The sequence below is a fragment of the Saccostrea echinata genome, unplaced genomic scaffold, assembly GCF_033153115.1.
Source record: "Saccostrea echinata isolate AGI-Se365-2 ecotype Australia unplaced genomic scaffold, CSIRO_AGI_Sech_v1 ptg000025l, whole genome shotgun sequence".
In the NCBI taxonomy this organism is placed as follows: Eukaryota; Metazoa; Mollusca; class Bivalvia; order Ostreida; family Ostreidae; genus Saccostrea; species Saccostrea echinata.
In genome coordinates, this window is record NW_026889774.1 from 23718234 (window position 1) to 23732790 (window position 14557).

At 31.2% G+C, this 14557-nt stretch overlaps 1 protein-coding gene across 1 annotated transcript; it reads right to left on the minus strand.

Moving 5' to 3' along the window:
* Nucleotides 1-4213: 4213 nt before the first annotated feature.
* Nucleotides 4214-6509, minus strand: LOC133192360 (uncharacterized). Its single transcript, XM_061328376.1, has 4 exons — nucleotides 6470-6509; nucleotides 5963-6223; nucleotides 4514-4708; nucleotides 4214-4419 (listed from the first exon to the last, which is right to left on the minus strand). The coding sequence occupies exons 1-4, from the start codon at nucleotides 6507-6509 to the stop codon at nucleotides 4214-4216; spliced, it is 702 nt and encodes a 233-aa protein (XP_061184360.1).
* Between the last annotated feature and the right edge of the window lie 8048 nt (nucleotides 6510-14557).

Genomic DNA, 14557 nt, shown 5'->3' on the forward strand with positions numbered 1-14557 from the left:
GTTCTTTTATTAAAATTTTCAATAAAAAACTACATAATGTTACTCATATTCTTTTAACTTTATTAAATAAGTGTAAAACATCTACTGTCCATATACCTTAAAAAATGATATTAAATGAGGGTGCTTTAACATTAAAGTACCTCAGATGAAGTACCGATTTATCATTTTGAAATTCTGTCACACAATGGCTATACTTTATTCGTGTTGAAGTGGAGAATTAAAATCATATTGATGAATTATTACACGTATGAATTTCTCTGAGTTATTACGAAATTCCGAATTATGTATTTTTGAAAATATGGATAAGAATTTTTTTTACATTTTTAAATCAAAACTAGAAACTATGATAGAAAAAAAAAATACAGGCAAATTATTGTAAAGAAAATATGAATGTTGAGAAGTATCTGAAGCTTTAAAGCTAATGATTTTCTCTAGTAACTTCCTTTTTATAGGAATAAAACTTCATTGATACAAAACTACAAAGTATACCAATCAGCAAGGGCGTGAGCGATTATTATACATGTAAATCAATAGTTAAAAAAATAAAGATTCAGGAAAAAGAATCGTGAAGCCGATGTGTAGCAACTACACATGTCCATTGATTTTTAAAAATACAGGAAACTAATATATGCTGTTGTGTTTGTCTAAGTAAATTCTTTCTATTACTAAAATTTGTAATTTTTAATTGTACATTATTTTCAGTAATTCAGTCTTAATTCAGTTGTTTTGTTTTGCAATCAAATTGAAATATGCTTAATTCAGGTCCCCTGAACTATTTGCATCGGTCGTACCAATTTCAACCATTTTTTTTTTATTAAGCATCTATATGGGATGATGCCGGTGAATTCATGATATCTGACTATTGGGCCTGATGGATGAACGCAAACCAGTTTATTAATTTTTTTTCCTGAGCAACTAACAAACTGTTCCTAGGATTATCTTGAGCAATAAGTTCTTTACCAAAATTATGAAAATCATTACGTATGGTCTAAGGATTTAGGCCTCAGGACGCGGTTAAGTTGGCCATCCAACTGAAAACAGCATTAATTCAATAGGAACTCTAAAAAAATATATGAAATCATGGATCAATGGTTGAGGTAAAACGGGCTGGGCGAAGTTGATCATCAATAAAACTGTATTATAAGTACTCTATGGATGTATATTTTTCTTGTAACATCTGTCATGTTTGTGATTATAGATCGCTTAGCTATTCCAGCTTGTTCGGTCTTCCCAATAGGTGGTGTTCGATGCATTGCAACGATATATATTGCAGCATGTTTTGTTAATTGGGTCAAATGACTATCAACAGTTTTAAGGTTTATTTATCTTTGATGAACAATTGAAATATTACTTTTACATAGATTTAATACGGTTTTGACATAGTTGTTAACTTACAATTACTTTTGGGCCGGTGCCCATTGTATGTGGGACTGTGACATGAGTTCTTATCCCGTCTCTCCATCTGCGTTTCTAAGAAAAAACTATATACAATCGTCAACTTTTGACAGCAAAAATTCATGTATGTGTACCTATGTATATTTTATCAATGTACCTATATATTTTATCAATATTCCCTATTATACATTATACGAGAATAGTAAGATTGATATTGCCACACTAAGTTTTATAACATGCCGAGAACTTGGTATCCTGTGCTACCGATCTTATTATATCCTCATCCCTTAAAAGAGATTTCACAATATTTTTTTTCAATTGAATCAAATTTTTCCTTGATCATTTCAAGTTCATCTGATTGCTAAAGATTGCAAGGCAAATCATACAAAAGAACTGCTTTATCAGTTGAAGTAGATGAAGGACACTGGCTGTGAGGATGGTGTTTAAAATTCGTGAAGGAATTCGAAAATGTATGATTAATTAAATCCACTGGAGTATTAGTACTCCTTAAACCAAATTCTGAGATAATAACTTCGAATCAGAACTGAGAATATTTGTTTGGATGTAATGCGTTTCATTTTTGTGTCGCCTGCAGGGCAGAGCGACACTTACTGATCACTTTACCCGGCGTCTGTCTGTCTGTCCCGTCTGTCACATCTTATAACTTAAAAACTGGAAGAGGAATGGCTTTGATATTTTAATCTTGTATTACTTGGCAATATGGCTTTTGTAAAATATCAATTAACCTAGTGACCTTTCAGTTTGACATTGCTGTTCTATCGCAGTCTTAATATCTGTGATATTTTTTTTTTCATTGCAAGCAAATTAATGTATGAATTACTAAGTATAGTACTATTAATGCAAATAAATAAAGCTGACCACGACCACTCTCAGATTTATTTATACATGTATATTTAATGATGCTATAGCAGGCGACAAATGCGTTCCTTGGACTACTTAGTTTACTCAATAAATGAGCAGTTCGAGTTTAGTTTTGTACCACAGGCGCTTGTTTCATACAGTAGTTAATTAGTTTCGTTTATTGATTTTCAATCTAAGTTGAAAATGTTGTCGTGTAATCATTTTCAACTTCAGATTGAAAATTAATAAACGAAACTAATTTACCACTAGCATACTGTATGAAACAAGCGCCTGTTTAAACAACTTTTGTTTAATAAGGAGGCATTGAGGGCCCAGAATTTAAAAAAAAAATGTGTTTGGATATATAATTCTACTTTCAAGGAATTAGATATTTCTTTTCTAGTGGCTTTCATTATTCTAAACCAACTCCAGAATTTAGATATATTTCACTCATTATGATATGAAATTAGATTTAACAAAAGACATCAGATCACAGTACATTTATTAAATTACATTTAAGCACAATGATTTAATCAAGTTCATATAAAATAATGATTTTTGTGGAAAAAGTCCAGATCAAATAACCCGTGCTTTCTATGCTTAATTTTATACAATACATGTACCGGTATGTAAATTATAAAATAAGTATTGTGGCTTCTTTCTTGTGGTCGGTATTTAAAAGTATGCACAGAGTATTCGAGGTATACATAAGAAGAACCAACTGTTATATGAACTGAAGTCCTGTGGTACGAAGAACGTTTATTAATTTATTTTTGGCAAATCGTTGAATTCTGCATGTATTCCCCTACACATTTAAGAAGAAAGTAGAATACGATTTTTAATCCTTTTTACATCGTTTAAGTTGAAATTAATTACAAAATAGAAATCATTATTTTACATTTTAAATGAAACTTGAAAGGTTAATAATGGGTGTATTTTACATTCATCAGTGATAATTACATCGTCGATCGGAACCGTGTCTGGGTTTTTCTGGAGCTCCGTTAAATGATATTCAACGAAGTGTAGCGGAGAGAAAACATTTAGATTCCGACAGTGTGATGTTAAGAATCATAATTTGTGTAAATAATTGATACATCTTTTTTATTCTTGTTAAACAAGTATGAAAACAGATAATCAATATGGCAGAATCATTGAAATAAAACACATTATTATTTAGCTTTCATAATTGCTTAAAATGACAAACATATGAATTTATTTCAAAACCAATTCCATGATGTTTCTGAAAAAATAATCCAGAGGATATGAATTTCACAAGTTGACTTCTTTTCATTATCATGAAAATGGTATTACAATTTAAGCCCAGAACTAAGGAAGTTTATGGAAAATGCTTATATGGCAATTTCTGTACATTACTAAGTTAAACCCGCCTTTTGGCTCCATTCTCCCTTAACATTAGAATGCATATATAAGGTAGTCGTTCCTTAGGTTCTGAAAATCAGCAGTTAAGTAATTGAAAATGCTCACAAAAGTGTCACTGAATTTACAGAATAATTTGAATATACCCATGTTATTTCTTCAAAGTTATTCATAATTATTATAATTAATCATATTATAAAATTATGGGGAAAATTATCGAATCTCAAATATAATTAAGTGGATGTTATATTGTAAGCGGTAGTTAATCTAGAACTATAGATGTCCCCAACATCGATTATTTAGATAAAATGAAGCTCCTCCAGGGCGTGCGTAAAAATGGTGAATTTTTGAAGAGTGCGATTCTTTTTTTTTTTTTAATAGAAAATGTTTTGTAATGTCATTTACCCCATAGCATTTTCTTTTAAAAAGATTTCACAAAAATTATATTATGTGGATTTTAAAAACAAAGTACATGGAAAAGATGTAAACTCAAGTGCACCATGAGCATACTATATCAATTTTCTTATCAAACTTAAAAAAAAAAAATTTCTTCTTTAAAAGACAAAATTTCAGTTTCCGTTTATAAGGCTTTTTCACATAATATAGCATGGTTGTAGTTTACATGAACGTCGTTCCATTTGTGTGTTATCATATCGATGCAGATTGTTGTATATCCTTTGTCTGGTTGCCCAGTACCCCAGTAAAAGGAGTTTATAACCCTTCCATCTGCAAACCTCCATATTCCGCCAGATTTAAATGCGTCAATGCGGAAATTGCTGACACCAGCTGAAAAGAAAATATTGAAGAACGCTAGAAAAATGCTTAATGTTAAAATTGTAAAGAAAGAAAATATGAAATATGTACAGTTTAAAATACTCACTGCCTGTGGGAAATGTGATACTTTCTATCAAGTTTTGTTTTTCTAATGAGTCCACTACCATGAGTCTACCCCCGGACTGACTACACAGCTGGTGGGCGTATGTATTATTGGCTAGAGTAATGTCCGGTTTGTAACATATAGAGAAAGTCCTGTCGTAAATGTAACCATTCCTTGTGCATCTAGAGGTTGTTAAATCTATAAACATTAAGGTCAAGATCTAGTAAATGAGTTTAGACTGTCTTTTTGGTGCTAGATTCATTATGACGTCATAATTGATTTAAACTTAATTTTTCCCGAACTTTACGGCTATAATAGAATTATGTAGAAAATGAAGCATTTTCATGAAATTCAATTTGAAATCATGTCAAAAGTAACCCCGATACCTATTTTTAATTTAATATCATTTTAAAGAAGAGGTCAAGAAGATATGAAAAACTGTTTTCTGAGAGACTGTCGGCAATAATGATACATTTCCATTTTCTGAGATGGAAAAAACTCCCATATTTATACCTGACTTCCTTCTTTTTTCATTGAAAATGACAGTTTAGAATATCTTTTTTCGTTGAATTTACCTAAAAATTATGTCCCGATACACCTAATTTTACCAAGCTATATTTGTAAAGGATCATTTAAAGAACTTGTTTCTCAAATTTGAGAAATCTGAAGGCACCTTTCATTTAATAGATCTTGACCTTAAAAATAAAATTCATTCTTTTTGTACTGGATCAGCAACTTCAAGATTTTAAAAAATATTGATTTATGCTTGAATAATTTAATTCTGGTTGTAACGCTGTATTTGATTGGATAAAAAATTTACTTTATATCGTATAAAATTGGTTGCCTACGTCACAATGACTTGCGTCAAAAACATATCGATCCGCCTGACGTTACATTCAAATTTTGTACAAATTGAAGTCATTTTTAAGGACAATCATTTTTTTCTTACACCAAATGAATGAAAGTTAAATTATTAGGAATGAATTTAATAGCTACCCATTTTATACGGTATAAACTGGTTTGGGGCAGTTTACACTTTATAAACCGCGAAGCGGTTTATAAAAAAGCGTAAACTGTTCCAAAAATTTTCCAAGGAAACTAGATGGTCTGAGGTACAAATACAACATGTAGAATGTCAAATTTTGCTGTCCTTTCGTATTTTTTTCTTCATAATTTGTTTTCTATCATTTTCTTCTTTGTATTCTTTTTTTTATTTGTATTTTATAAAAGGATGACTGCACTTAAGGACATGCAAAATTTGCGACAAAATAAACTTTTAAATGGAACACTTTTCTTTTAATTGTAGGAATAGTCAACATTCAATCTACAACTTTACGTAATTACATGAAATAAAAGTATGTATTTACGAAGTACGAATCTTATGATTAACATTTTCGATCATTTTTATAGAATTAACCCCCCCCCCCCCCAAAAAAAAATACTTAAACATACCGTTGACTTCTGAATAGGATTCATTTTTAATGACAACAAAGATATCATCTCCATTTTGTCCAAGATCTGAGGAATCGTATAGCTGGCATAAACCGCTGTCAAATCGCACTGACTGACATCCAGAAGTGAAGTGACAAGCCTGAAAACACTCCGCTCTTTCGAGGAAGCTCGTAGCAGAAAGAGGAGCAGGGTGTGTCCCACTTGGGGGCAGTTCTTTTATTTGTCGTTGAAATGTCGTTTGTTTGAATATGAAACATCGCACTACATTTGTAAGAAAAAATACGAAAAATAAATATCACTTTGATACAGGATCTCACAATGAAAAGAGCTGCATGAAACAATCTTAAACACTTCGGCTTACTTTTATTTATTATTTACATATTTTTAGTTGTGTCCCGTTTTGTTTTGATTTGTTCTGTCCAGACACTTTTATGTAAATAAAGATTGGTTCAATTTCAAATTGGTGAGACCCAATTAATTTATGTCAAAAAATCATTTTAACTTGACTTGCATTGGGAGCTGAAAGGAATTCAGGTTTGAGATTCATTTATCATAGTTCAATGCAAATCTTGTGTGATATTTTTAGTTCATTGTCAGTGCCTGAAATGTTAGCTTATAGCTAATGTTTCTCTTTGTTTGGAATATCCTGTTCGTTAAAATCAATTAATGACATACAAATATTCATCCTTTGATTCAATAAATTCAAATTATCTTATTCCATTCCAAAATTATCAAAGGTTTACCCTGGAGTCTAAACAAACAAATTGAACGCAAACAGGTCAATATTTTGCAGTCTGTATGTGTGTTGTAGTTTACTAATTGTTTAACTGGTCAGCTGACTGATATTTTGGGTTTAAATTATCTTTCGCAAAAATTGGCAGTATTGTGTCTTAATTCACGAAAAGGGGTGACACTTATTAGTCAAATTTATTATATATTGTAAAAGGAAATCATAGATTTGAAAGTATATAACATTTACATTGCATTCATTTCAATATCAAAACTTTTATTTTTAGCACAAAAAGGTCACCAGTAATGGCACAATTTACGTGCACGTATGTAAAATAACTTTTGTCAAAACATTTTGTGGCACTTAATAAAACAGAAGGTCCCATGGTCCTTAACTGTTACTTTGATATCATATTACAAGTCTTTTCTTTTTAAAGCACATTTCCTTCAAATAAGCCTCCTGTATGTCACTAGCTCATTAGCAGGGTATCTTTGTTACAAATCTATAGCGTAGATAAAAATGCCATCCTCATATTCAGTGATCTTGACCTTGTTAGCGGTTTAGATCTGACAATATGTAGCAGTTGAGTGTGCTTTTATGCCAAGTATGCTTTATGTTTCTTCGTGAATCTATTGTCCATTTCTGTCGAAACATATATTTATAGAAAAAGAAACTTTTCAATACAGGCCTATAGGAACCAGGAGGGGTAAATGCTAAAATTATTTTGTGCCCTTTTTGTCTGTTTTTTTTTTTTTCTTTTGGCTTGTCAATGAATTTTTGTTCGATTGTGTCCCCAAGAACTGAAATTCCTCCCAACTTGCCTGCAGTATAGGGCACCTAAAATAATCACAGTGGAACTCTTCGTCAAGATGGTGTAGATGAAATGTGAAGATAACGAACAATAATCATGCCCAAAAGTACAATTAAACAATACAAATTGAGAGCTGAGCAAACCAAAATCCCTGAGGTGGGATCAGGTGCCATGGAGGAGAAAGCATCCCCTGTCGATCGGTCACACCCGCTGTGAGCTCCTTTTCATGATCGGGTAAATAGAGAAATCCGTTGACAATTCAGTATGAAAATAATTGTCTAACAATTTGTATAAAAAAACGTCAGTCTACATTCGACCTAAGAACAGAATGTATATACAAATAAGGTCATTGTATCCACCATAGAATTTGCGAAATGTTGACTTCAAACCAGATTGTTGATACCCTTGTATCACAACCTATTTTTTCAGTAGCATGAAAATAGGAACATTTCAACCTTATTGATTTTAGTTGCGGCAGAGACATACAATTCTATTTTCAGAAAAAGAAGAAACACGTTTTAACCTGCAGCTTTCAATTATAATCCAAGAAAAGATATTGATTAGACCAACTCATGGTGAAGATATTATCAACCCGACATAAAAGTTTCTGAAGTTTTTGCGCAGCTTTAAGCAAGATAATGTCCTTGGACCCAATGACCCAGAGTAACCCCATCCATCATTTCTATGTGCAGACGTGAAAAAAAAGCTAAAAGTAAAACTAAAAAAATTGTTTCATTATAAATGATTTTCAGTATTTTAAATATGTGACCAACCTATCCCCTCAAGCAAAGGAAGAATTATTTGTAGAAAAGCCCATTGCTCTAAATAAGTATGCAAGCAATCTATCTATAAATTTCATGGGTAGAGAAGAATATTTTTCAAGATTTTTGTTTGTTTATTGTTTAACGTCCCTCTCGAGAATTTTTCACTCATATGGAGACGCCACCACTAGGCAGTGGAGAGCTGCAAATTTTGACCTATACTCGGCACTCAGGGCCATTGAGCAGTGAGGGATCTTCGTGCAAGCACCTACTGCGACACGGGACCTCGGTTTATACGGTCTCATCCAAAGGACCGGTCTCCTCGTCCCACAGTGGGATTCGAACCCGCGACGCAAGGATCAACTCCTTACTCCGCGACTCTAGAGCGAACGTTCTAACCACTGCGCCACGCGGGCGACTTTTTAAAACATCAAACTTATAGACCTAGCTCTGGATGAGCACCAAAGCCATGGAAATGTATTTTGTATTCTAAAAGGACTCATTGTATAGAATAAGCGTATAAGCAATTCAACTAAAATTTTTGAATTCTTTAGATCAATTTTTTTTTTCAAACATAGCCCCTCTCCGACATGAATATCAAAATTAATAGTAGGGATCACAGCTCATTGTACTTAACCAAGCATTCTGTCTGCTTGGTGTCTAAAGGAAAGAGATTTATTGTATTTTTCGATTACTAGTATTGAAATTTGTGATCCATTTTGTCCAACTTTAGACCATGCATCCATGACTGAGGGTATATGGAAGACACATAAACTGTTATAGAACACATATTGAATTTATGTCTTGCAAAAAGTTCATAAACAGCGATCACGAATTCACATTTTTTTTGCCTTTCACTACAATAAAAGTTGAGAAATATCGGTTCTGTGGTTTCAGAAAAGAAGCTGATAAAAATATCAAAGTTTACGCACGGCTCAAATAGCACATCGACAGACAAAATTGAAAGCAATGGCTCGCCAAAATTTGGTGACCATGAAAATTGCCTCCTGAGCCTTTCATAAATATTGCTAAAAATGATAATGTAATTTAATATAAATAAAAACGACTAACCTATGCAGAAATTAATGGTACCCAAGAATATTGTTGTATACTGCATATCTTTATCCAGTTTTACTTGTATAATCACCCAACAAATCTGAGCGCTCTCAAACAAATACTGATATTGACAATGAAGTATACCGAAGAGGATTTGATAATGTTGCCAACAAATAAAAAAAATCTAGTGAGGTCGATCACATTTAAAGGAAACCTTGCATCGGAAAGCTGTTTGCACAAAATTAATTGGTAATGGCTATTTTATCTTAAATATTGACCTTTAATGTTTGTTTTTAATATTGACGATTCAAAGGTATAAAAGAATCTCTTTTTAATGATTATTTTATAATTGATGGTTTCTCAATGGGTTTTATTGTGATTATAATAAAGTTTTAAATTTATCAATAAAGGAAATCTAATTTTCTGATTTTTGTTGTCCTTCAGAATAACCTAGATAGAAAAAGGCTATTGGACTGTCATGCAGCAACTTTTTTTCAGCATGCTGCAAATTTTCATGTTTACCAGTTCCATTGAATTCCAGCTTTTGCCTCTAATGGTCAACTGCAGTCCAAATGAAACGGGTAATACCTGTGATATATACAGCTCCGTGCACTTTTTAAGCTCACATGTTTTTTTTCCCTCCACAAATTATGGTCATATTCTTCTAATAATAATAATAAACATTGATTATCTAACTTAAGTTCGACAAAATAACCCTAAGACGTATCTGATATCTCAAGTCAAGGGTACACGCCCTTTTTCGAGTTTTCTTTGATACTATTTAGTTGAAATTTTTAAATCGCCTTCTTAAAGGTGAGTATTTTTCTAAATATTTTGCTAATTTACCATACTCGTCTTGGTTTTGTCAAAATGTAGCGCTGAAAGGAGACACAGCTGCGGATGGAAACCATGGCAAAAGGTAGGATAATGAAGAAACTTCTTTTAAATTTACGGTTTGAAACTTTGTTATTCTGCAGTAGGACGGATCTCTCTTGAAGCTAGATTTCAGAAAGTGACACTGAAAAATGCCAGCTTTTTAACATGGAAAGCAGTTGAACAGATGAAAAATACTGTTATCATCTTGATGGAGTCATGTAAATGTGCAGAAAATACAAGTTACAGGAGCTGTACGTTGTCTGTGTGTATGCGAGGGGAAAAAAGTCACCCATAGTCAAGAGAAAATCTTCAAGAATTTAGCATCGCAGGAAAGACGTCGACAATTTCTTGCAAGAGTTGAAGGAAAGGATTGTAAAATGAAATGATATCGCACTTAAGTAAAACAGCAATTCCAAAAAAGTTATATGAAGGAGTAAAATGAGATACTTTTCTGCAAAAAGCTACTGCTTTCAAAAGAACGGATACAAAAACGGCTGCAAATGGCAAGAAACCACTAAAGCCACTTGGAAATTGTTATTTTTCCAGCCAAAAGTATATTCAAGTCCTACCACATATTATCTGTGAATTATGTTTTTAATTAGTCAAATAAAAATTTAATAAACTATCACTTTTAAAATGTAAATTGTTGCCTCGTTAAACAATATCACATTGTGACAATGCGACTAATTTGCGGAAAAAAACATGTATTTAAATAGTACGCAAAGCTATATATACTTTTAATTAATAAGTAATTTTTATACGTTATGTAAACACTACGTATTTATCCTCAACTTAACACACTAACAAGAAAATGGCAATGAAAAATTGAACAAATTATTATTTAATTTACCTGGAAGAAAGCAAATGGTGAAGATAAAAAAAGAGAAACACACGACATCGATTCCTCTTAAGACATGTATTGACATTCCACCTTACGTTATTGTTTCTTAAGGTTATTTTTGGTCGTCTTCTATTTGGAATATTCTTTATATAATTAATAAACAAAACACACCTGTATTGCCCTAATGAACCAAAGGAACTTGACCTGATATTAATTATTTTATAGCTAGTGAAAAGCGATTGGTAATTCAAAAACTGTAATGACTGTTATAATGGGATTTTTAAATAAATATATATATATACGCCATACTAGTTACTAAAGTTAAACATATCAATTTTCAAAAGGAAATGGGACTACACTGAGCTGACATAACACAAAAATGCATTTAAAAAATATTTGGAATAAATATAAATTTACAATATGACAGAGCTTCCCTAAAAAACACAATACCTAATTATTTTTCATATCAAGATCGTGTATTTTAAAACTTCTGTTTTGCAGGTTGCATTATTAATAAAGTAAAATACTTATACAAATGCCTACAATTTCAGTAGCTTTCGAGGATTTTCCATGCTATCTTTGCAAAAGTAGAATATTAAAAAATTTGCAGAGAAGCAACATTGCTTGATTTTCTGGTTACAAACGTTATGGCTAAAACCTGAAACATAATTTAAAAAAAAAATGCATTTTCAGCTCCCTTTAAATACTTTCTTACATGGGTGAATTTAAAAAAAAAAGACCAACAAGATGTGTTTGTGAAACACTGATGCCCCCGTATGGCAACTCATTACAAAGGTTAAACTTTCTCAAATGTAAAACAAATATGTTGGTACCCAAAGTAAGGTCTTGTCTCGAGGAATATACCTGTGAAATATGAAAACCCTAGCAGCAACCATTGAATAGATATGGAAGAGGTTAGAGTTTTTCAAAAGTAAGTCAAACATCAAAGTCAAGTTCAAATGTCAAAATTATTGGTGCCCAAGGAAAGACCTTCTCACAAGAAATACACAGTCATGTGAAATATGAAAGCCCTAGTACCAACCGTTCAAAAGTTATGGCCAAGGTTATAGTCTTTCAAAAGTAGGTCAAATTCCAAGGTCAAAGGGTCAAAGTTGTTGGTATCTAAATGAAGGTCTTGTCACAAGGTATACACATGTGAAGTTTGAAAGCCCTAGCACCAACTTTTCAAAAGTTATGGCCAAGGTTGAAGTCTGAAAAAAAAATTTAGCAAAAGTGGGTCAAACAGTGATCTTTTGGACAAAATATTTTGATAGTTAATTTTCTAAAGGAATTTGCATATTTCCACTTTTTATGAATTGCTTATTCCCCTTTTGAAATATTCTTTAAAACTTTTAAATCAAAATAATCTCTCTGTGTAGTGTGTGTAATGTACAAATAAATAATTTTGATTAAGTTGTTTATGAATTGGCAATTTAAATACCTAATCCAATGGCTTCTAATCTTGTTTTAGAAGTGATTAACAGGTATTAATATGTGTCCTAAGGTCAGAGATTAACACTGAACTTTAATAGATATTTGATTTGCCTAATGATAGTTTGACACATAATATGTCAAGTACCAACATTTTGAGATATAGGTTAGAATGCTGAAAAAGAAAATATCAAGGTAAAACGTATCCATTGTTTTACGTAAATACGTATATCAAAAAGCTAAAATGACATCAAATTTTGCAACACAAATGAATTACGGTACAAACATGAATAAACTTGCTACTAATCAGAATCTATTTATTCCTATCACAAATTCCCCAGTGGAAAGTATCTTCAACGTGACAGGAAAATCTTCAAACCTGATAGATGTAGGTTAGGGGATACAATATTTGAAAATTTCATGAACATGTAAATAAAAAGTGTTGTAACTGAATCTGATATGAATATAAAGGAACTTTCTAATCAATTTATTTAAACGTTTTCTTAAAAATTAATTTGTAATTTGATTAATTACCTTTGCAAAGTAATTTTAATTTAATTAATTACATTTTTTAAAAATCTTTGTAATGGTAATTTAATTGAAGGTTTTGGGCAAGTAATTGTAATTGACCCCATCCCTGGTCTTTAGATAGTGTCTTAATACCTGACAAATATCTCATTGATATCTCAATTCACAAAAAAGTTATGCCAAAAATGATGCTAAAAATGTCAGGAATGCAACAACTTTTTGTGACATTTTGAAACATCAATATTTTTTGCAAATCTGTGAAATAAATAATAATGGTTTATGTTGTAAATAAAGACTTTCCTGATAACGTTCAAAGTACTTGGCTTTAAATATAGACTGAAGCAACTTTTGTTTGGCCAAGTTCTGGTCATGGCTGATGTTGAAAAAATGTTATACCATGTCAGGAGTGCAACAAAAAAATATGTTCCCAAAAAATCAGCGATTTTAATATCTGAAACACAAATAAGTCAAAAAAGACTCTTCAAAGTGTTAAACAATAACTCATATACAATTTAAAACTTAAAAATGTTATATAAATCACAAGCAGCATTAATGAGAGTCAAGTATATGTGCATACCCAATAATGTCAGGAGTGCAACATTTGATGTTTTGCTCCTCAGCATGGAAAAAAAACTTCTATCAGTATATGAATCTCTGATTTTATTTTGGAAAATAAAAACAAAAACAATTTATCAATTACAGGATCTGTCTGTATTTCAGATCTTTCTATGGTCAAGAGTACGTGTTATATGATGAAAAGACTTCTATCCATGCCAAGAAATATTTTTTTAATTGATAATGATCTATTTTAATAATTTAGTACTAAATTATTCATAATTTTGTTATTAAAATCCTTCTCTTTTATTTTATCAATTCAAATGTGTTTTCATCTTTTCTTTGATTTTTTTTAAGCATGTAAAAAAATTAAACACACTGAAAAATTGTTATAAAATTCAAGTAATTAAACCTCAACTCCACTGATACAACAGAACAAGTTATGATGTATTTTTTGCTTCACAATTCTACTTTAAAGACTCATGCTCTTGGTCAGGAGTGCAACAATTATGTTAAAATTATTGCTGATCAAATATGAATAAATATAAAGAAAAAATTGATAAGTAGAATGTTTCTGGTTGACCTCAGTTGCTTACAGTGTTTGTCCTGTGAAGGAAAATATACTAAAAATATATATTTTATCTTCTAAATATATATTTTAGCTAGTTTTTTGACGTAAATAGGGAATAATTCAAGATATAAAGCCAAGTTTAAATACTTTCAAATGTTTTAATTCTGAAGTATTGGACAATAAATATTCGTATTTCGTACCACTTGATGTTACCAACACTTCATGAATTTTTGTGTTTTATGGTTTTAATTTTACTGCATGTTTGATGCTATTTGATGTTCAAAACATTTTGTCTATCAACTGATTATAGACATTTTACAGTCAATTCAGAGAGTAGTTTTCATCATTTAACACATACACTTGTATTTTTTAAATGCAATGTAAATATATTGCACATTGCAAATAATCATGTTTTGAAGTCTTGAAAATATTAAA